Source organism: Trematomus bernacchii, unplaced genomic scaffold (assembly GCF_902827165.1).
Source record: "Trematomus bernacchii unplaced genomic scaffold, fTreBer1.1, whole genome shotgun sequence".
Taxonomy (NCBI): domain Eukaryota; kingdom Metazoa; phylum Chordata; class Actinopteri; order Perciformes; family Nototheniidae; genus Trematomus; species Trematomus bernacchii.
The window spans coordinates 14,477,884-14,498,887 of NW_022987973.1; the positions used below are offsets into that span (position 1 = coordinate 14,477,884).

General features: G+C 39.4%; 2 protein-coding genes across 5 annotated transcripts in view; one reads left to right on the forward strand and one right to left on the reverse strand.

Moving 5' to 3' along the window:
• The window catches only part of scml2 (Scm polycomb group protein like 2), a 45,970-nt gene extending 41,034 nt beyond the window's left edge, over positions 1 to 4,936 (reverse strand). The window contains exons 1-3 of one of the 4 annotated variants that reach the window (XM_034116616.1): positions 4,837 to 4,936; positions 1,967 to 2,042; positions 751 to 816 (exon numbers count right to left, since the gene is read on the reverse strand). In XM_034116616.1, coding sequence (XP_033972507.1) covers positions 751 to 816; positions 1,967 to 1,988 — 88 coding nt within the window. In that variant the 5' untranslated portion in view covers positions 1,989 to 2,042; positions 4,837 to 4,936. Of the gene's footprint in view, positions 1 to 750; positions 817 to 1,966; positions 2,043 to 2,741; positions 3,165 to 4,029; positions 4,120 to 4,836 lie in introns of those variants that run through there. The other 3 variants (XM_034116620.1, XM_034116619.1, XM_034116618.1) reach the window with 3 other exon arrangements.
• A 743-nt stretch (positions 4,937 to 5,679) lies between these two features.
• Positions 5,680 to 21,004, forward strand: part of cdkl5 (cyclin-dependent kinase-like 5) — a 31,591-nt gene continuing 16,266 nt past the window's right edge. The window contains exons 1-8 of the mRNA XM_034117056.1: positions 5,680 to 5,718; positions 7,213 to 7,592; positions 9,758 to 10,091; positions 11,750 to 11,784; positions 18,760 to 18,805; positions 18,889 to 19,025; positions 19,455 to 19,575; positions 20,469 to 20,528. Coding sequence (XP_033972947.1) covers positions 10,055 to 10,091; positions 11,750 to 11,784; positions 18,760 to 18,805; positions 18,889 to 19,025; positions 19,455 to 19,575; positions 20,469 to 20,528 — 436 coding nt within the window. The 5' untranslated portion in view covers positions 5,680 to 5,718; positions 7,213 to 7,592; positions 9,758 to 10,054. The remainder of the gene's footprint in view (positions 5,719 to 7,212; positions 7,593 to 9,757; positions 10,092 to 11,749; positions 11,785 to 18,759; positions 18,806 to 18,888; positions 19,026 to 19,454; positions 19,576 to 20,468; positions 20,529 to 21,004) is intronic.

Below are 21,004 nucleotides of genomic sequence, written 5' to 3' on the forward strand. Positions count from 1 at the left end.
CGTCAGAATCGTCACTTCCTGTACTGAGAGTGGAGGTGTCCTGACAGTGGAGCCTACACCGGAACTGTCCTGAGAGTGGAGGCCTGCAGGCAGACCCCTCTCGTCCGTCGAGGCTCTGCACAGCGCACAGCCGGCCACAGCTCCTGGAGGACGCGTTAACAACCCGTAGCTCCGACTGTCAGTCGCGAAGCTGCACGCGGCCAGCTGTATGCAGAGAAATCCCTCAGATCAAACGTTCAAACCGGTACTCTCGCGCAGCGAGAAGATGAAAAGGAACAGATCCTCTGATGACGCCGGCCTATGTAGCCGGTGTCACGTGGGTCACAGGTGACTTTGTTGTTATTGGTACTCGAACTCTGCATGCGTGCGATGGACATATCCAGTGCTAAAGCACCGCCTCTGGTGGTCAGTAGGGAAGAAATAGAACCATGTTTACTTGTTTATACCTTAGTTGCTAAATCTGCACCAGCCAGGAAGCTGAAGAGAAATACTCAAACAAAACTTGTTTGAAAATGTTTGGGAAAATCTGGGAAAACTGGAAAAACCTTCTTAAAATAGAGTTTAACATATAGATTAAAATATCTTATTTACCCACACCAGAAATGTACTGATAAAAGATAATAAACATAGGTTAGTGCTCGTATTGGAACCGAAGTGGCTGGATTACAAAAGCTATTATCTGAAAGTTTTAGAGGGTTAATGAAAGGATTAACTATGAACAGAAAGAAGCCAGAGATCAGAGTTGCCAACCATTAGATTTGTCGAGGGGAGATCCTGCTGTGATGCTGCTGCGTCTCTCTTTCTCCTCTTTCTGATCTGAAATCAAAAGATGATTGAACTGCTCATCAGAATGTGGGAGCTGCTGACATACAGACTGTAATTACTGTGAGAATGAAGGCATAAAACCTGCTATGGGAATAGTTCTGAGAATGATGTGGTTGGAAAGCGTTAGTGACAGAGTTCCCGTTAGCCGGTAATTACCGGACAATGACCGGTAAAATATGCTGAAGTCCGGCAAATCTAAATCTCTCCGGTCAAAATGTCCGGTCAAAATAATTTTCCCTTAGCGCAATACCGCATCAGTTGCGCCACTTATGTGACAGACAAGAATAGTATGTGACAGACAAAAGAGTATGTGACAGACAAAAATTGTCAATTCTAATGTCTAACACTTAATGTGGAGAAAGAGATGTCCTGTATGGGTTGATTGTGCGTTGATCTGTTGGTAATGCCTCGGGGTTCCGGTGGGCATGTAAACAAATGCATAATGCTGCGCTATACTTTGTGGCCTCATCCGGTTGCATAGCGACGCTTATTGTTTAGGTGTCTTTTAACAAGCAGGTAGTCATATCATTAGCTAGAACTAGCTAGATCTGATCGATATGGACATAAATGCGAGTAAAGTCTAATCTGACAGGAGAGAGAGATCGGCTGCTGCTGACGAGTCGACACGCAGCTCTGCATGATCCCCTGCAGCGGCGAGCAGAGCAAAACACACTTCAGGTTAGAAAATCACACGTAGCTATTTTAATTACCTCTCAAACTACCTAAACTAGTTATAGATATGTTTAGTTTTACTGTCGGGTCACTCATTACTGGATCCGCGAGCTGCATGATACTGACGGGCTGTCAGGAGAAGGAGAGAGCGCTCCGTTTATTATTCCCGCGTTTTTGTAAATTACTGTACACTTTTGAATAATGTAGTTAATCTACTATAATTAGTTTGTTTAATGTCGAATCATATCAATTTGTTTTAAAGCTCAATAAATAACAAAGAAGACCTTTAACCGGCACTTATCTAATTTTGTCCGGAAGATTTCAACTTTAACGGACATGTTGACCGGCAAAAAAATATTCTAACGGGAACTCTGGTTAGTGAGTATTTTTGATCCTTCTGTGTTTATTTTATGATCAAACTGGTGTTGAAGTCTAGTACATTTGTTCAGTCAGCACTGTGAAGGCCTACCTCTGTGTGGCGTTCGGCCCATGATGACCAGTTAAACGTGCCGCTGCAGGGGAGCTGAAGTCAGACAGGCTGCTACCTGCACAGACACAGAACAGGAGGGAAGGGTTTCATGTGATATTGAACAGCATTTCAAGTAAAAAGATGACAGTATGTTTAGATATATTGTTTAAATAGTAAATACACATCTTTGATTCACATCCGCATCAACATTAACAGATTTGAAACTAATGTGCAACAATCCTTTCCCTTTGCACTGACTTTGCATCGGATCCTATGTGTATGTTGGGTGAAAAAGTACCTAATGTTCTAAAATACATTTCTGATTTGCCTCTCTGGTAAAACTAAACATGGACAAGTGTTTATGCACCATGACACAAACTTCAGGGAAACCTTTAGTTGTTTTTTTCAATTAAGGCTTCAGTCTTTTATGTTTGCCCCTTAATGTACCTTTGACACATTGGAGACAAATAAAGGCATAAAGGTCATGGTAAACAAGTTGGTTTGAGGAACAGAAAAACTAAATAATGTCATAATCAAATTGGATTAAAACAGATAATATTTGAGTCTCTAAGGATGCATTACATTCCAATAACAACATTTAATCCTATTCATTTTGCCGAACAAATAATTATGACACTGCATAAACCCTACCAACAACATGTTCACTCATGTCGATTTGAAATGTGTCAAAGGTCTCTGCGTTTCAAGTTTTGCTTCAGGACTAACCTTTACTCCTGATGCAGGTTACATAATATTAATAAAATAAAATAGTTACCACACGATCAATGCTGAAAATTTGGCCCAAACATGTAGGTTCACAAAAACTCTGAACATACTCCCACTCCCTGGAAATGCTGTACATAGTGATAGCTGAAGAATGAAAATAATCCACGGTATTAAAGCATCAAAAAATGTTGTGATACACTGTAATCCAGAAATGCAGAGGTTACATTCGCTCCAGAAGCCAGAAAATGTCTCCTTTTCCTGGTTTAAAAATGTCAGCATCTGCAATGCATTGTGTCTGTCCCTCCCTCTGAAGACCCTTCTGTCTCTGCAGCGAATCCCATTGAGCCAGAAGGAGCCATAAAGATTCCAAGCTGCCATAAAAAGCCATTAAGACGTGTGGATGCGGGACGTCTGCGGAGCGACATGAAAAGGATTCCAACTCTGCTCTTCACTCAGCTGCAGCCTGCTTCAGTATTTGCTCTGCTCTGCCTCTCTTGCTCAAGAGTCTGACACAAAACACCCATCAGACCAGGAAGCACTTCATTTTACAACCCCCATTTGCACTAAGGCATCCACTTATCTAGGATTAGAGTAATGTTCACGAACCTGAACAGTGAGAAGATCTGAAAAATTACCCTGAGATCTGGTTTCAGGAGGGGTCATAACTTTTCCTTGACATGAGGAGCTGTCACAGTGTGACTTATGGTGGTTTTTCTCATGTGATAAAAGAAATGCACAAATCGTTATACTCAAAACTTTACACTCAAGATGTTTTGTTCTTATGATAGTTAATTTAAAACAAAAGAAATTCAGACATGTGAGAGGTTTCAGAGAAATGTACAAGTTGGCCTGGTGTATCACCCACAATTGAATTTAAGTGGAAGTAGTTGGAAGTTCAAAGCCCAAATACATTCCCACAAGACAAAGAAAAGCAGTCAATCTATGGAAGAAAAAATCACTTGATTTAACAATTAAAGGTTTGGCTATCCACTAGTTATATATATATATTTATATTTAATTTAATTGTTAAATCAAGTGATATATATATATATAAAAGTACTATTTAAAGATAATAATTAATCATAAAAGTGCCACATACTGTAATTGCTGGTTCTAGCCTCTATTTGTTTTCTGCATTTGTTTATTTTAGGTAACAATAAACGTCATGTTTTTGGTAACGTGTTATAATAAAAAAAATTATAATTGAGAAAAGCTTTGCAGAAACTATAGGTGATATTTGACATTCTTGCTTTAACACAATTACTTGACTAAATTATTCTATTAACTTAATAAAGCTGATTGATTAACCAATACAAAGTCAAAGTACGTATATTTACCCTGTAGCACATCCTTCTGTGGTGCTAGAAGGGACAAAAGCCTGTGACTTTATTTGTATTTATTTGTTGACAACAAGACCAACCGCCAGACTAAGCATGTTGGCCTGGTGTTTCTGTCAGGCGGCTCAGTGTGGGGAGGATCACATTACCGCCGGGAGGCGTGTGACCCGCTGCATGCCGTCACCTCCAGGGAGGTAACTTAAAACATGGTTTCATATCCAAAAAAACTTTCATTTCAGAATGTTTTTCATAAAAACAGTTTTCCTGATACCAACATTTAGGTCCCATCTCTGTGACTTAAGATTGAACGTGTGGTTGATGAAAAGCACACATCTTTTTCATTTGCATGATGCAGGTTCGGAGGGGAAACACTGAATCAGCAGAAGAAGAAATTAGATTTGAAGAAACGCATGTGACGCATTTTCTTTTGCGTTATGGTCCCAGTTTGTGGGCGGGACAGTGGTCATTATACAGGGCTAAACCATACAGTCTATGGGCTAAACACCGCTAACGTTTCGTTACAAAACGGAGCGTGATAGGAACATTATAAGGCTGGAAGATCGTAAACGTGTTTTGGGTTGAAGTGTAACCCTCTTCAGGAATCCAGTAAACAAAAAGCAAAAGGGGAATCTGCAGAGTTCAACGTAGCTCCTGAACGCAGCGAGCTGTCCGCCTGAACAGAAAACAGTAGGCTACACGCTGTCTTAGTCAGTGCAGGGACAAACAGCAGCTAACATGACCGCTTATCCCTTCAAACCCGTCACTGGCAGCACATCAGAGTAATAATGAGACAGCAGCCGTACCAACCTTTTTGGATTTTGATGGGAGATTCCTCACTTTCTATCAGATGCAAGCCGCCATATCCGCTGCAGCTCCGCGCATGTCCACCACGCAGTGCTGTAATTCATATTTTCCACTGGATGTTTTAAAAAAAAAAAAAAAGGAAAAAAAAAAGAAACAGACAATTAGTCGTTTTATTGAAACAGATATTGTTTAATGTTTGCTTGTTATAATAAACTGCATGTCGTTTGGAAACGAAAACATTAACATTTATTGGGGTTTTCTCTGTTTTAATGCAGGAGAGGGTGGTGAAAATGCCACAGGTTAATATAACTGCAGACACCGGAAGGTCAGACCTGAGGGAGTGACTGCTAAATAAGAAAAAAACACTGAATGAAAATGAGAAAAAAAATACATATTTTCCAAACCACATTAGTACATTAAGTGTTTGTAATAACAATATGAACTAGCCTAGCCCAATAAAAGGACATTGAATGATTATTAAAGTTGAAATAACCTACATCCTTTTTTACATCCTTTTAACACAACAGAGTAAAAAGAATAACACTTGCAAAAGTATAGCAATATCTTTACTAACACAAAATATTACAAGCAAATTGTACCTAAAGTAAAAGTACTCATTATCCAAAATGCTTGTTAACAACTATTCTCAGGTTTGTATTAATATTCTTGCATTTAGACTAAACAGCTGATGGGGTTCTTCTACTTTATAAGCTGATGCATAATTTAAAGGTAGGGTAAGAATGGAGAAACCAGCTCGAGTGTGCTAGAATTTGAAAGTACGCAACCGAAAAAAATCTGCCCCTTCCTTCTTACAGAGCTCCTCCTCCAACACACACGAATGCGCACATGACCAATGAGGGCACGAGATGGAAGGCTGACAGGCAGGTAGGCCATCCAGTTATTTTAGCCGGGCCAGCTAAAATAATTGGTCGTGCTTTTTAAAGCGCTCCGGCTTCCACAGATGACATTTTTGTATGTATTTATTGTCAAAGCATTTAATATAGCCTAGTCATTGCTATCGGGATGTTAAGAGCATTCCATGGAATATAACAAAAAGTGTTTCTGAAGTGAATTACCTACCTTTAATCTGTTAATATATTAACTTTGTATTGTAGTAGTCTGCTGCATTATTTATGAGTGAATCTTTATGTTGTGCATATTTATAATCTTATGATTTCTAAAGTAGACTTACAGTATATCTATGTAAAGGCAGTTAGAAAAAAAACATCTTTCAAGCTCAGATAAAAAAACTTCAGTATTTCCCCTCTGAAATGCATACATTAAGTACAAATACCTTTTTTTATTAGTACAGGACTTGATTAAATGTACTAAGTTACTCAAAACAACAATACATATGTTTAATTGCTTTTAAGTGCAAAATGAAAAATGTCTTCCAAATGTTCCATTTGTGAAAATGTCACTGACAAAATGTGAAATACTTGTTTCAATTCTTGATCTCTAAATATTAAAATAGTTTTATCTCAAATAACAAATGTGCCACAAATTGAGGTGAGAAAATGTTTTTATTTGGCTACGAAACGACCAAATGTTGCACATTTTATAATTACAGCTTTGCACTGTAATACCAAATGTCTCTTTATATTTGACAATATTACAACACAGTAATGATGAGTCACTGTCCCCTCACAGGTCACTTGTGAAAACCTAAATAATGTATACTTATCTTACTTTACTCAAATAGGCGACATTATCCCCACTGCATTCGAGACAATATTACCTCAACATTAATCTGAAAGCTAATTGTTTATGTTAATGCTTCAGCAATACCATCATTCAATAACATTAATCATTATACATGATAAGAAGGGTATTGGTTGGTTTAGGTATTAATGATGAATTATGAAGTATGCATTTACATTGTGGTATAAATTGGCTGGATAGCAAGAAAAAACTATTATGTTTTTGTCAGAGAATAATTTGCTATATAAAAACAATCTGCTTTAAACACAATAATGTTGATACAGTTGTTGCAGTGACAACAGTGAGCCAAAAGGATGGTGTGGAGGTCAAAAACCGAACAGATGGCTAGGAGGTATTTTTGCAGCATTTAATGTACAAATATATATCACCTGCTTATTACGAAACAGACTGACCAAGTGAGTGAATTCACACTGATTTCACCAATTAGTGCAGTAATGAAGGGGAGGTGTAGGTGGGAGAGAGTGAGGGCGTGCTGCAGGAAGATTTTTAATCAGTGTCACAACATGGTTTGACCAAAAGGGGGGATGCAACAGCACTGTCAGACACAGACAGTGTGGAATCTGGGTATTAGAGGGTGATTCATATCAGGCATATTTAAAGATTTACCAAATGAGGAGATGGATTGCATTTTCATTCCAAAGTTTTATTTTATCACAGCTCTCACTATGTGAAGCCACTGTTGGAACGCGCAGCAGTCCTCTTTCCTATTGGCTGTCCGCAGCGTCGCTCAGAGGAATGACGATTTTGCTGCTATAACCAGCTGATACGGAGACTATGAACACGGAGCCTCTGAGGAACTGTTGACGGTACATGGATACCCTGTCATCGGCGATATGGCTGCAGATTTGTTCTCGTACCCATCCGGAGATTGAGTGAGTAGGATATTTGATCGTGTCACGACGCACAGGCCCGGGCTTTTTCACCCCCCTCACCCCCTGTCGCTCCACATGATGTTTCTTCGTCTTCCCACATCATCATCTCCATGGGCATGATGCTGTGTGCTCCACAGATTGAGCTTTCTCACATCAAATCTGCAGGTAAACATGTCTTCATTGGTTTAATGATGGACGGGCTGCCATGGATTTTTGTGCGTGAATTTATGTCTAATTAGGGCTTTATGGGTAAACGCTATTTGCGGGTTCTGTTGTGCAACACTGTCGTGAACATGGTCCGTGAACTACCTTATAATATATGCACTGGTTGCTGTGTAGGCTGAGAAACGCGTGGACAGCGACGGAATGGTGGTGCGCTCCGCAACGCAGCGAGGAGAGAGACGCAGTTTCGATGCAGAGAGAGCAGCATTACTATCCTCTCTCTCTCACCTCACACACACGCACGCACACACATTCTCTCTCGTGCACGCGGGAGCACGCACAAGCCCATTAAATTCACAATCTCAAACTCAGTAATTCCCGTGATTTTCTTTGCATGAACACATCAACAGGCGTGTGTTTGCGAGATTAATGTTTCAGTCCAGACTATCAATATGTTCTGCACTTTCTTGACGTTTTCACGGTATTTCCATTTACCAACTGTCTGCCTGATGGCTGCAAGGAGAAGCAGCAGTTTATCAATAAACCGACTGTGTGCTAAACCCATTTTTTAGGAAGATTTGCCTCTACTGGATATAATGCTTATAGGCTGCTCTAGTTGCAGGGTTTTGGGGTGTATGCCCATTCAGGAGTGATACAGACAGTATATATCTAATGACTCCCCAGAGGCAGCACCATATCCTTAAAGACGAACCATTGATGGCCTCATCATCCACCTTATCACTTCCCCTGGAAAGGCTGTGTGGAGTGTACACTGCATAGAAAACGCCCACACAGGCACATGAGCCAAATCAACATTAAAGTGTTTTTGCACTGCTGAATATATCAAGTGTTAAACAAATGAAGTTGGACTGCTACTGCGAGAAGCTTTGATGGGTCCAGTCCAACAACATTCACATTACAAAAGAGGCATTTAATAATTGTGGCCAGTTTTTGGATGTGTGACAGGAGGAGATCTTAGTCTTAGGATATAATTGTTCTGAGCCTTTTTCTTTTCCTAATCCAGAACACTTCATCTTTGAGTGTGTATAAATGTAGAACATTATCTTGGAAAACAAGGGAAAAGCAAAGTACCGGCTAAATATTAGCACTAAGGAAGAATCTAAATAGTGAGAATGTTAAGTAATCCTATATTTTACACATTTTGTTCAACATCTCAAATGCAATTATACATTGGGTTAAACATCAAAGGCACTTTAGGATGATGGGAATATCCTTAGTTTTGCAGGTAGGGTCCATACAAACCAAAGAGATGGAAGCTCTTTCAACCTGCATACATGCTCACAACAATGACAAAGCTTACATTCTCATGCTTAGCAGGTGTTATGTTACCATGTTAACCATTTTAGTTTAGTGTGTTAGCATGCTATCATTTGCTGATCAGCATAACACTGTACAGCTGTATAGTACTGTGGACATATAATGTAACTACATTATATGTTGTTACTATATTTCCAGCTATTTGGTCATAAACCACAGGATCACAGAAATAATTGAAATTCATTGTACGGGAACGTGAATGTCTGGTCCAAATATCATGCCAATCGATTACATTGTTGAGACATCTCTATAAAAAACACAAGCATTCACCTGCAGAGGAAACGTCAGTTTGACTAAATTATTAGGATCTTTATAAAAACCTTTACAGTATATTTGTACCAAGAATTGTGCCAAAACGGTGGCAAGCTATAGGCACTTCCTTAGGACTTATCATCCTATCCATACCAAATGTTGCTGACATCCAGCCAATAGTTGTTGAGGGATTGGGGGATCACCTGTTTGATTCATCCTCTGGGGGTCTGCTGGGTTGTGGTCCAATTGACCAACAGTAAACTTCAAAGTTAGACCTGTGCAAAGCATTTTCTCCAGACTGTCCCCCTCGCAGAATCCTGCAGAAAGAATGTGTGGCTGATGGGAGAGAATGACTGTGTGGAAATCATACTTGAGTCATCCATGATTTAAATGTGTCCTCAAGGAAATGCTGCCTTTTTGTACATGCACATGCCCTACATAGGCACCATCTGTGCCAGGAATACCAGCAGCATGCTACTGCCAGTGCAAAGCATGTTGGGAAGTTGGACCTTGGAGTGACCCTTCGACAGCATATCTTATTAACACCTTGCTTCTCTGTTTTGTTTCATGTCCTGCAGGTACGACCGTGTGGAGGTTTGGATATAAATGCGAGAAGGACAACAAGGAATAAAGGGAGACAACTGAAACGACTTGAATCAGATCCATAAATAAAAGAACCCTGACATTCAAAAGCCAGATATAGACTGAGGAAGAGAGCCATAGAATAATTTGTGAAGATGGGGTGTGGTCAGACGTCGTTTCTCATGGACTCTACAGTTCACCCCTTCAGCCGCCGGTCAAAGCAGGATTCTCCGCGCTAAAACCCAGAGCAGCTTATTTCACCTGCTAGAGGAGCCCCCACCCTCGGTGATGTGATGAATAAGTTTGAAGTCCTTGGCATTGTGGGAGAAGGTGGGTGTTTTTTACACAGCAGATTTGACTGCATGTTTGTGGAACGTGAGGAGAATGTGCGTTGTTAACCTTCAACTCTGAGGCTGGTGATCAGATGAGGTCATATATCCACGGTGTCCGCTTTAATGGGGATTTGGGTGTGGGGTTGTTTCAGTTTGCATTGTATAGTTGAAACCTGCACATCACAGTTGTCAGATGTTATATCTCCGGCATGTCCTGATCATTTTATCACAATTCTGAGGGATATTATTGAAGTTTGTGGCCTGAAAGGTTGCAGACGTTTATCATAGAGTGGTATAACCATGTATGACCTCACAAGGGCAATGACAGAATTAATAAGTTGTTTGCTACATTTTCTCAAATATTTTCCCAAGCCATTATTTTTCCTGGACTGCTGATAGAACCAGGCTATCGGAAACAGGCTTATATTTACCAGGGCCTTATTTCTATTTTTCCCTGCTTTATATCTTAGCAGATTTGACTAAGAAGCTTCACTGTCTCTTGATTAATTTGCTGATAATGCATGGATGCTGTTGTCTTGTTAGACAATTGTATCAGTGTGGTAACAAAGTCATCACTCACCACTATGCTGTTCTGAGTTTCTTTGATGAGAGACCAGACCTTTATTAACTTTTACACTCTCAGGAAAACATATGAAAGTGCAGAGGTCATGAGCATAACCCCAGATGGTTTGCGTTGTATGTTTCTGTAAATGTGTGCTTCTGTGTTTTGCAGAATAACAAAAAAGGTCAAATTTGCTTGAGTAACCAAATTGGTAATTGGTAGATAAATGAGAAAACAACAAATCTTTCTGCCAATGATGATTGAGTAGTAGTATAAGACCTTGACACATTAAACCACGCAGGAATGATTTCATCTTAGCTTATTTCAGTGAGTCAGGCTGACATGTATCCCTGGCTTTACTTTAATGTGAGAAGTCAGAGTAACCAAGTGTTTATTGTTCTGTAGATAATTCTCACTAACTGCGATCTACAACAGTGCTTGTCAGGATACATTAATCAAAAAGTATGACACATGAGAGCTGCAATTAAAGGAGGCAATTATTTCTCATAATACAAAGAATGTAGTCTCCTGAAAAATGTAACTGCACTTTACTTTTATGTCATCACTGTTGGTGTAAACATGTAGGACAATTAGTTGTTTCTCGCCTTGGTCCCCGGTTAAATTAAACATTTAAACTGAAACAGCTACAACTGAGACTGGACCTCATTATGTTTTGTGTGTGATTTGAATGGAAACAAAAGCAGTTTGCAAAGAAAATGTACTTACAACCAATGCAAGTCTGTCTTACACGCCTGAAACACAGGCCCAACATAGACCTGACCTCTTAGTGAAATACAGGTGTGTGTGTGTGTGTGTGTGTGTGTGTGTGTGTGTGTGTGTGTGTGTGTGTGTGTGTGTGTGTGTGTGTGTGTGTGTGTGTGTGTGTGTGTGTGTGTGTGTGTGTGTGTGTGTGTGTGTGTGTGTGTGTGTGTGTGTGTGTGTGTGTGTGTGTGTGTGTGTGTGTGTGTGTTGTCAAAGGTATGGGCATATGCGTGTGTGTGTAGAGTGTGTGGGAGAGTGCGTCCACCTCACCTACTAACTGTTGTTTAGCCAGAATTCTCAACTATGTTTGTTTCTTTTTCTCTTTTTTCCAGGAGCATATGGAGTGGTGCTCAAGTGCAGGCATAAGGTAAGACTTTTAGAGATTTCTCATTTCTGTTATTGATATTTGTATGACAATATTTATGTTTAGCATTATTCTAAAAGTCTTTGTGTCATAGTTCATTTTGAGATGTTAAAATCATACGATGATAAAATATGTAGACTGGATTAATCAGTCAATTTTCAAGCAAAAATTGGCAACTTTGTGTCTGTTACAGTTTCAAGGATTGGCTACTTGTTCTTTGTTTTTTAACTCTTGGTCGGATAAATAATACAATCAAAGGGCAAGATAATTGGTCATGGCCATTTTAATCAATTAATCGAGATCATCATCGACACAATAATCTATATGGAAAATGTGTAAGTTGCAACCTAAATTGAAAAACTAAAATAGGTAGAGGATGTCTAATATTTAAGTTACATTGGGCTTATAGTCATAAGAGAAGTAGTACAAGTACTCATTCTCTCGGAAAAATGCAATTGGCAACAAATCACTAGATAACCTCTTTCCTTCCTTACTGTCACTAGCATACTTTATTTGTTTGTAAATCTCAACAACAATGGTCAATTCTAATGGCTAACACCGAATTGCTTGCTAGCTTGAATCTAAAACGTGCATACCAATGTTAAAGTACTTTTTCATTTAACAGTTTGAAAACAAGCTGAAATATACTGTCGATATAATGCTGTTGTGTATTATCTTCCTCTTCTTGCTGTTTTTTACATAGCTGTGAAAAGAAAGCGGAACAAGGATAAATAAACAATCAACACATCCTGGTTAATAAAGTCATGAAAAGGTTCATCTGAATGAAAAAAGCCATCACTGTTCAAATTAACCATCAACAATCAGCGTAGGATTGGGTGTGACACATCGTACAAACGAATTGTTCCACACTGTTCTTGACAAAATAAAATAAATAGATTAGAACAGATATGAGCGGGGAAACTATTCAGTCAAGTGAGTATCTGTACTGTCATTAAGAACAGAAACAAAAAACTAGGGCCTTTTTGCCTTAAACTCACAAATTATTTTGGTGAAAGTATTCCCACATTCCTTTTGATAATGACATTGTTATGTGATGTAATATATCACAAAAATGAAAATTAAAGAACCAATGCCAGAAATGTTCCATTTGAAGTGATTATGATGCGACTGTCTCAATGTGAGGTAGAAAGAGAAGACTTGAACAATTATTTTAGACAAAGTAAAGGCTTCTCAGAGTTTATAAATAAATACTTTTTCTCTTCCAAACCAAGCCACTTTGAGGAACGTTCATTATAAAATGTTCTGTAGTGAAGAATAATTTGCGTCTAATTCTGTATCATTCTCTCTCATTTATGAACATAACATATTTGTGAAAAACACCTCACTCCACACGAGAGCGAGAGAGGACTAATGTGGGAGGAGTGACAGTCGCAGCAAAGTCAACGAGAGGAAAAGGACATTTTTAAATATTTAATGCTGCTTTACCCTTATGTGTTTCCTAGAGAGTATTCAAAATGGCTATTTTTATTATTGTTTCCTATACGCTCACCCAAGTATGTTTATAATTCAAAGATGTAATTGGAAGCAAACTAATCTGGGTAGTTACTGCTTACATTGCGTGATAGCTGAATGGGAAATGAAACTAAAATGGCTTGATTCATTATGTGAGTACTGTGAGTGCTGGGCGTTTGCCCTGTGGTCCCCGCACGCCATGTTGGCATGTTTCGTTCATTTCAGGCCCTTTCACTTGACCAAGTTTTCTCAACGCTACACTTCATGAACATTTCAAGTGAGCCATAAATTATATACATTGAGAACTCTAAATATGCAATCACTTGCGTTCTTGAGACATGAACGAGGTAGTTAGCAGAACATGAGGGTTAGAGAGGAAGTTGCAACCCCAGCAGAGACAGATTAAACGGTAAACCACAATCTGCATGATCAGACGTGTTAAAATGCAAACTGAAAGTGACTAAACCTGGACATTTGTTGTCACATTTCTCTTGTCTTTCAAAGATGTGTGTGTCTGTAAAGTGTTTGTTCTCTGATTAAGGTCTTTGTGTAAAGCTGCCTAAGAAAATGTTTCCCCATATCAACACTAGTCAAGAAAGGAACACATGACTTGGTTTGCTGCTAACTTTGGAGAGAGAGGCAGAGAGCCTCTAGTAATTATAATTTATATTCTTTGTAATAAAAGCACCAGTAAATGTGTGAGAGTGTTCAACCACTGAGAAATGAAAGTTTAGGGCTACTTAATCAGTAAAGAAATTACGTAGTGTGTAAAATGTTTCTGAATAACAATATGTTTTGATGCTTGATAACAACAGATAAACCAAGGTCAACAACACCAATTCATACATTTTTTCATTTAAATCTCTTTTCTTTTCTACATTTTATTGCACCACATATTAGATTCCCAACAATACCAAAGAAATTAAGATACCAGCTGTCAAAGTGTGATAATGTTAAACCCTTTCTATGGCACTAACTTACTAAGAAGTGACATGTGACACGTTTCCCACTTATATAACAGTTGTGGAGGATTCATTTTCACACATAAAGCCAGAGAATCAGACCATGGCAATGAAAGCTTTTTAGCTTTGCTGCGAGAGAGCAGTTTATTTTTACTTTTCTCAGCTGGAAGGAGGGCAAAAGAGAAAAAGGGTGGCAGAGGGAGAGCGTGTGTGTGCGTGTGCGTGTGCGTGTGCGTGTGCGTGTGTGTGTGTGTGTGAGATGGAGAGTAGGATTGTTAAAGGGAGGTATTGAATATGGAGACTATGCTGACAGTAAATGGGTCACCCTGTTAGGAGTCGACAGCAGTCTGTGGTAGTGCGAGGCAGCGGGCTCAAACCCAAGCAGGTGACTCAGAAGAGCCTAACTGTACTACCAAGACACGAAATGCATTATAAATGTGTGCCCCTGTATAAATTATGTATACTTTACAGTACAGCATGTGTTTGATGGAACATTTAATTAGCTGAGCGAATGTGTGCCCGCGTTTGTGCAATGTTCTGCCACTTTATGGAAGTGTTGTATTAGCGTATGTGGGTGTGTGTATGTGGAGGCTTATGTGTTATCTTGAATTTGTGTGTTGGGAGTGACAATGGCTCAACCTACACGCTAGCCGGTTATTCCTGGTGCCTAAATGTTATCTGCTGTATTGTATTGCTTAAGGGGTTTTAATTCATTTCCACTGGTTGGGTTAACAGGAACTGTTTTAGTTACTCTTTGAAAAATAATTTAAGTATTTTGTAAAAACCTGGGAATTTTGCTATTTTTAAAGTTTGTAATCTTTGTAGGCAGAATGCTTTTGTGGTTTTGACTGTTGGTAAACCATAGTAAGTGCCTGGGCTCTAGTTACTTTTGATTGACATTTTATATATTTATAAAAGGAACTGGGTTACTATAAAAAGATTGTTGATGTAAGATATCAGTCTGGATGAGAATAAACGTTGCTTTTGTTTAATATAAGGTTTTGTCACAGTTTAAGATGACTTTACTCTACATGTTGAAGAGCACAAGTTCAGCGGCATGGTACTTTTATATCCCAATATCAGTAAACATTGAGATGGATCATATTTTGGGAAAAATAATAGACCAGTTAATGGAAATAGTATTTAGGAGGCAAATAAAGACAAACAAATAAAAGATATGGACCTGTGTCAGAAAGCAAATGTAATTGAATAAAAGGGCAAAAAGAAAGGAGATAAGGACAATCAAAATATGGAGTTTTCATGATGGGGGGGTGCTGAGATGAGTAAAATACAGCACTGCAAATAGATGACAGGCCAATTGCTACGTGCTTTAAGGTAAAAATGGGCTATAAGTGTGGTGTATTTTTCCCATTTAGCATAATTATGCTGACCTCTATATAGCAGACATGTATTAATATGAAAGATAAGAGCACTAACATCACCTCCTCTGTGGCACAGATTATGGTAGCCTGATTATTGCACACATCCTGCCATTGTATGATAAACCTTCATTGCTGATGTGAAAGCTGTGCTCTTTTGTTGAATGTGACAATCAGTGGCTGTTCATGTCCTCAGCAGAAAATTAGCAAGAGGTTATTTTTAGATGTGCTGACTTTACAGTGGCTCAAAAAAGGTAAATCAGTGGAGGTCAGAGCCACAAGCATCATCAGCACATTACAGGGTGCTGCCACAGAGCGTGTGTAACATGCTGTATCTGTGTTTCTGATTTTGCCTCATCATTGAATACAAAGAAGAAAATTACAATGAAATCACGGATGTACTTTCTTTCACTGGAAACTGAAGCTCTACTTATAATTAATTGTAAATAAGAGCTCTTGCCCCATGCTATTTTATTTTGTTTTCTGTTCCTAACCACGTGGTCCTCTTCTCGACACTGAGGCTGACTGTCTCTCTGACCCTCTTTAGACAAAAGGACAATAGATAAACATGAGAGTATCAGAGGACACTGGCCTGATGCTGTAATTCCCTCTGGACTGCTGTTGTCAACATCTCCTCAGGGTCTAACATTAGGATTAAACAATGACGTCACTCAGTTATGTTGCATCCTTTCAAAAGATTTGACATTCTTTTTAAATATAATTTCAGTCTTTAACTTTGTTCTGTTTTTAGTGTGACCAAAGGACAAAGTCTTTAATGCAAAAAATCGTATTTAAAGAATATTTAAAAATGACATCTTTCATACTGCCACTGAAGCAAACAGTTTGTGTTATGTATTGTTTCAAGCTATAGAAATGCCATCAAGGGCATTATCTTTTAATAAAAAATATATATTTACGTATATAAACTTGCTCACCTGTGAATACCTGCTTGACTTGTGTCTGTGTGTGCATCTAAGGACTTCAGTCTCCCCTCTCATGTATCAAAGTTAATCTGAAGCCTTACAATAGTCACTGTTCATTAAAATGCAAACCATATAACCACTGAGTAATTTTACCTCAGTCCAGATAGTTATTTCTCAACAGTTTCTAAGGAAAATCATCGCCAGACCAAACTGCTACTCTATGTTAGGAAGGAGAAGCTTAACGGGTTTCACTGGAACATACTGAAACAAATCATCAGAGACAATTTGGCGATTTAAAGGTGGGGTAGGTAATTCACTTCAGAAACACTTTTTGTTATATCACATGGAATGCTCTTAACATTCCGATAGCAATGAATAAATGAAATGCTTTGACAATAAATACATACAATCATCTGTGGAAGCCGTAGTACTGTAAAAAGCACGACCAATTATTTTAGCCGGCCCGGCTAAAATAACTGGATGGCCTACCTGCCTGTCAGCCTTCCATCTGTGCACAAACTTATCTCGTGCCCTCATTGGTCATGTGCGCGTTCGTGTGTGTTGGAGGAGGGGCTCTGAAGGAAAGGGCAGATTTTTTTTTTTTCGAGCTGGTTTCTCCATTCTTACCTACCCTACCTTTAATGTTAGTCCTCCAGCATACTTGGGACCAAATGAAGTTACTTTATGTACTCTGAGATAAGGCACGGAAATGCTCACTGCAGTGTCAAGAGGTAGCTCTATCACATAGATTGCTTTATTGTGGGAAATAATTCCCTTTTGCAGGAGCTTCTCATGGTCTTAAACACAATACAGCGGGGTAATCATGAAAGCATGATTTATATCTGGCTGTGTTCATTGTATTTTGCCCAATCATACACAGAGCCAGTAGAACATCTATTAAAACCTGAAGAGGATTTGAAGACATGTGCAATTACCCTATGAGTGTCCTATTTGCAAGAACATACCTCATTTATGTTTTTTTTTTAATCCCACAAATAATCAACCTGATATGTGGAAACCTGCAGCAGAAGCTACAGTTGTATTGTTTTCCAGTAAAGCTGGACAATAGACTTGATGTGTGAAGCTGCAGCACAGCCTTTAAATCTCTGTATCTGCTACCAGCAAGGAGCTGAAGGAAACCTACGGTGCATATCAACTATGCCAGGATGTGCTGTTTCTTGTGTGGGATTGCCCTGTGGCACAATAATTAAAAAGAGAGCACACAGCATGGCTCTTGACTTGGCAATGCCTGAAACTTGAGCTTCCTTTTTTTATTGAGAGGCCAGGAAATTAATTTGAATATCTTTAGCTTTTCTCTTTTTCGTCTTTTTCACCAATCCCTCGACAAATACTTTCTATGTCTGACATCTTATTTGAATGTTGCATGTATCTTTGTATCTGTCATTATATCTCAGAAAATCACTGAGCCTTTATTTAACCCTCCTGTTGTGTTCGTTTTCCCCCCCTTACTTTGGTGTTCGTGGTCAAATTTGACCGGTCCCGTTTTAACTGCTATTACATTAACACAAAAACCATTAATCATCACCAAATTTCATTTAACACCCTTTTAAACTGTAAATATTGTATCAGACCACTGGTATACATGAAACACTGCAGTAAATATACAAAGAATAGACACTGAACATGTATTGCGTGGGCCAGGTGTGATCCATGTGGGGGGATGGGCACATAAGAGCGGGAAATGTATCAAATTGTTCTGTGTGTGTGTGTGTGTGTGTGTGTGTGTGTGTGTGTGTGTGTGTGTGTGTGTGTGTGTGTGTGTGTGTGTGTGTGTGTGTGTGTGTGTGTGTGTGTGTGTGTGTGTGTGTGTGTGTGTGTGTGTGTGTGTGTGTGTGTGTGTGTGCGTGCGTGCGTGCGTGCGTGCGTGCGTGCGTGCGTGCGTGGGGGGGGTGGTTGGTTGGGTGTTTGTGTGTGTGTTTTATCTGATCCGGATGGTTATTAATTCCATTTCTTCATTTTTGACCGGGAACACCATATGTGTTACAAAGTTGACTAAATCATCCAAAATTCAATGAAAGTGGTGATCAGCAAATGTATATGTTCAAATGTCTACTGTGAAGGATATCATAAAGCCTTAATGCAATTGAATGTAAAACAAAAAAGTTATGATTGATGAAAGTAGTAAATCGGTCAGATTTGACCCGAACACAACAGGAGGGTTAATTCCATGCCTTTTATTTATTTCGTTTTAACACAACTCACATCCTGATGTCTTCACAGGAAACCAATGAGCTGGTGGCCATTAAGAAATTCAAAGACAGCGAAGGTGAGTGAAGGAGCGAGGCAGGGAGAAATGGAGGGAGAAAAAAAAGGAAGCAATTTAAGTCAGTCTTTTTAATTTCCGCACAGAAAATGAGGAGGTCAAGGAGACGACGCTTCGGGAGCTGAAGATGCTCCGCACCCTGAAGCAGGACAACATCGTGGAGCTGAAGGAGGCTTTTCGCAGGAGGGGGAAACTCTACCTGGTCTTTGAATATGTGGAGAGGGTCAGCCTGACACTATCATTATTATTTCATGCTATGCCCTCACTGATTCTTCCATTGCATGTCTCCACTCTGCTGCATCTAGTTTCTGCATGTTGAGACTGCTCAGTTAAGCATAAAAACAGCATCACCATGGCAACATATGAACTATGCTGTTGGTGAATAATGGTATTCCCCACTGTGTTGCCAGGGTATCTAGCCAAGAGTTTATTTCATGACAGGTTTTTATTTTCATACTGTACTCAAGTAATTCTAGCATGGTGTCCCCTCTGACTCCTTTGATCAGGGTTTAAAGGAAAAGTGAGATCAGGGAGTCCAATCCCCTCTGTAGGAATAATCCAGGACAAAGTTCAGCAACATTCATATTTTAATAACACATATTCAGCAAACTCAACCTGCAGCCACACATCCTCTCTCTTCTCTGGTTTGCAGAACATGCTGGAGCTTTTAGAGGAGCTGCCCAACGGTGCACCGCCTGATAAAGTCCGCAGCTACATCTACCAGCTCATCAAAGCCATCAACTGGTGTCACACCAATGATATAGTCCACAGAGGTGAGGAGTGCATCTTTATTTCTACATCAATGTCTCAACGTTAGTGTCACCTGGTGTTTAGACTGAAAATCGCAATCATCTTAAAGGGGACCTATCATGCAAAATGCACTTTTTGATGTCTTTTATACATAAATATGTGTCCCCGGTGCGTCGGGGAACTCACGCAGCGTCAGAAAATAAAACCCCCTCTGTTTTCCTCCGTACCCAAATCTTTTAAAAGCAGGGGTACAACGAGCGGATACAGATTTGCCGCCGATCTGATGTCAAATCGGCGGCTGACCCACAGAAAATTGCTATCAGAAACAATGCCTGACGTGTTTTGGACGTAATCTCGTCTTTGTTTACATTAGCAAGCCTCGCTAACACTCAGAGCTAACCTGTACTGTAGAGCACATGTGTTTAAAAAGCAGGAAATAAAAAATGGAACTCACCTTGTGATAAACCTGCAAGAGAAAAAGCATTTGAGCTCCATACTGGTTCAGAAATAATCCTTGATGTGGTTTAGAACAGGATGGCGTTTTATCACAGCAGAATTTAACTTTATCTCCGGTAGAATTCTGATCAGGCGTTAGCTCCGCCTCCTCTTTTTTTTTTTTCAAGCTAAGGACCCAAAATCCGCATTTCTCTAACAGGGCTGCAAAAGAGGGGTATGAGCAACATGAGGCATGGCTACAATGGGTGATCTGTTTGGTATTTTAAGCCAAAAACGATACTAGGTATGGCCCTACAATATATTTTTCCAATATAGCATAATAGGTCCACTTTAAGTAAAACAGGTTGTTTTAGCTCACTTTAAATACAGGGTAATTGGCTTATATTGGGATTGTGCTACAATTGCAATTCTATCACTGAAACATGTTGCTAAAAGCTGTTTTTCTGCGTCTCTAATACAGATATCAAGCCGGAGAACCTCCTCATTAGCTCCGAGGATGTTCTCAAACTCTGTGACTTTGGTGAGTCATTGGTCTTCTCCTTACAGCTGCCATATTATCACGTCGAGCTGTTGAGATTTACATGGGCACTGCAGTAAAACCAGTGCAGTGTTTTACACGTTTGCCTTGTCAAATAGATCTAATTGCATTGGTTCAACAGAGGGAATCAGCTATTAACAGTGATTTATTAGACATCCTGCTGTACATGAAGGTTCATTATGATGCTTTCACATTATCTGCGATTCTTTTAAGTTATATCTTTGTTTTTAACCTTGGCAGTTTGTTTTCTTTGGCCTCACGTCTCTGTGAAATATCCCACCATTAATTTGTCCCCTTGCAAGTTGTAAAAAAATCAATTCTGCCACTGGAAAGCAGCCAACTGGCTGTGTCAAACGCAGTGAGGTGGTTTTTTGCACAATCAAACTGCCATAGTAATATCCAAAGAAAGTCCAGTGAAGGTTAGGCTTCTGTTTCCCCTGTAAAATACTAACCGTATA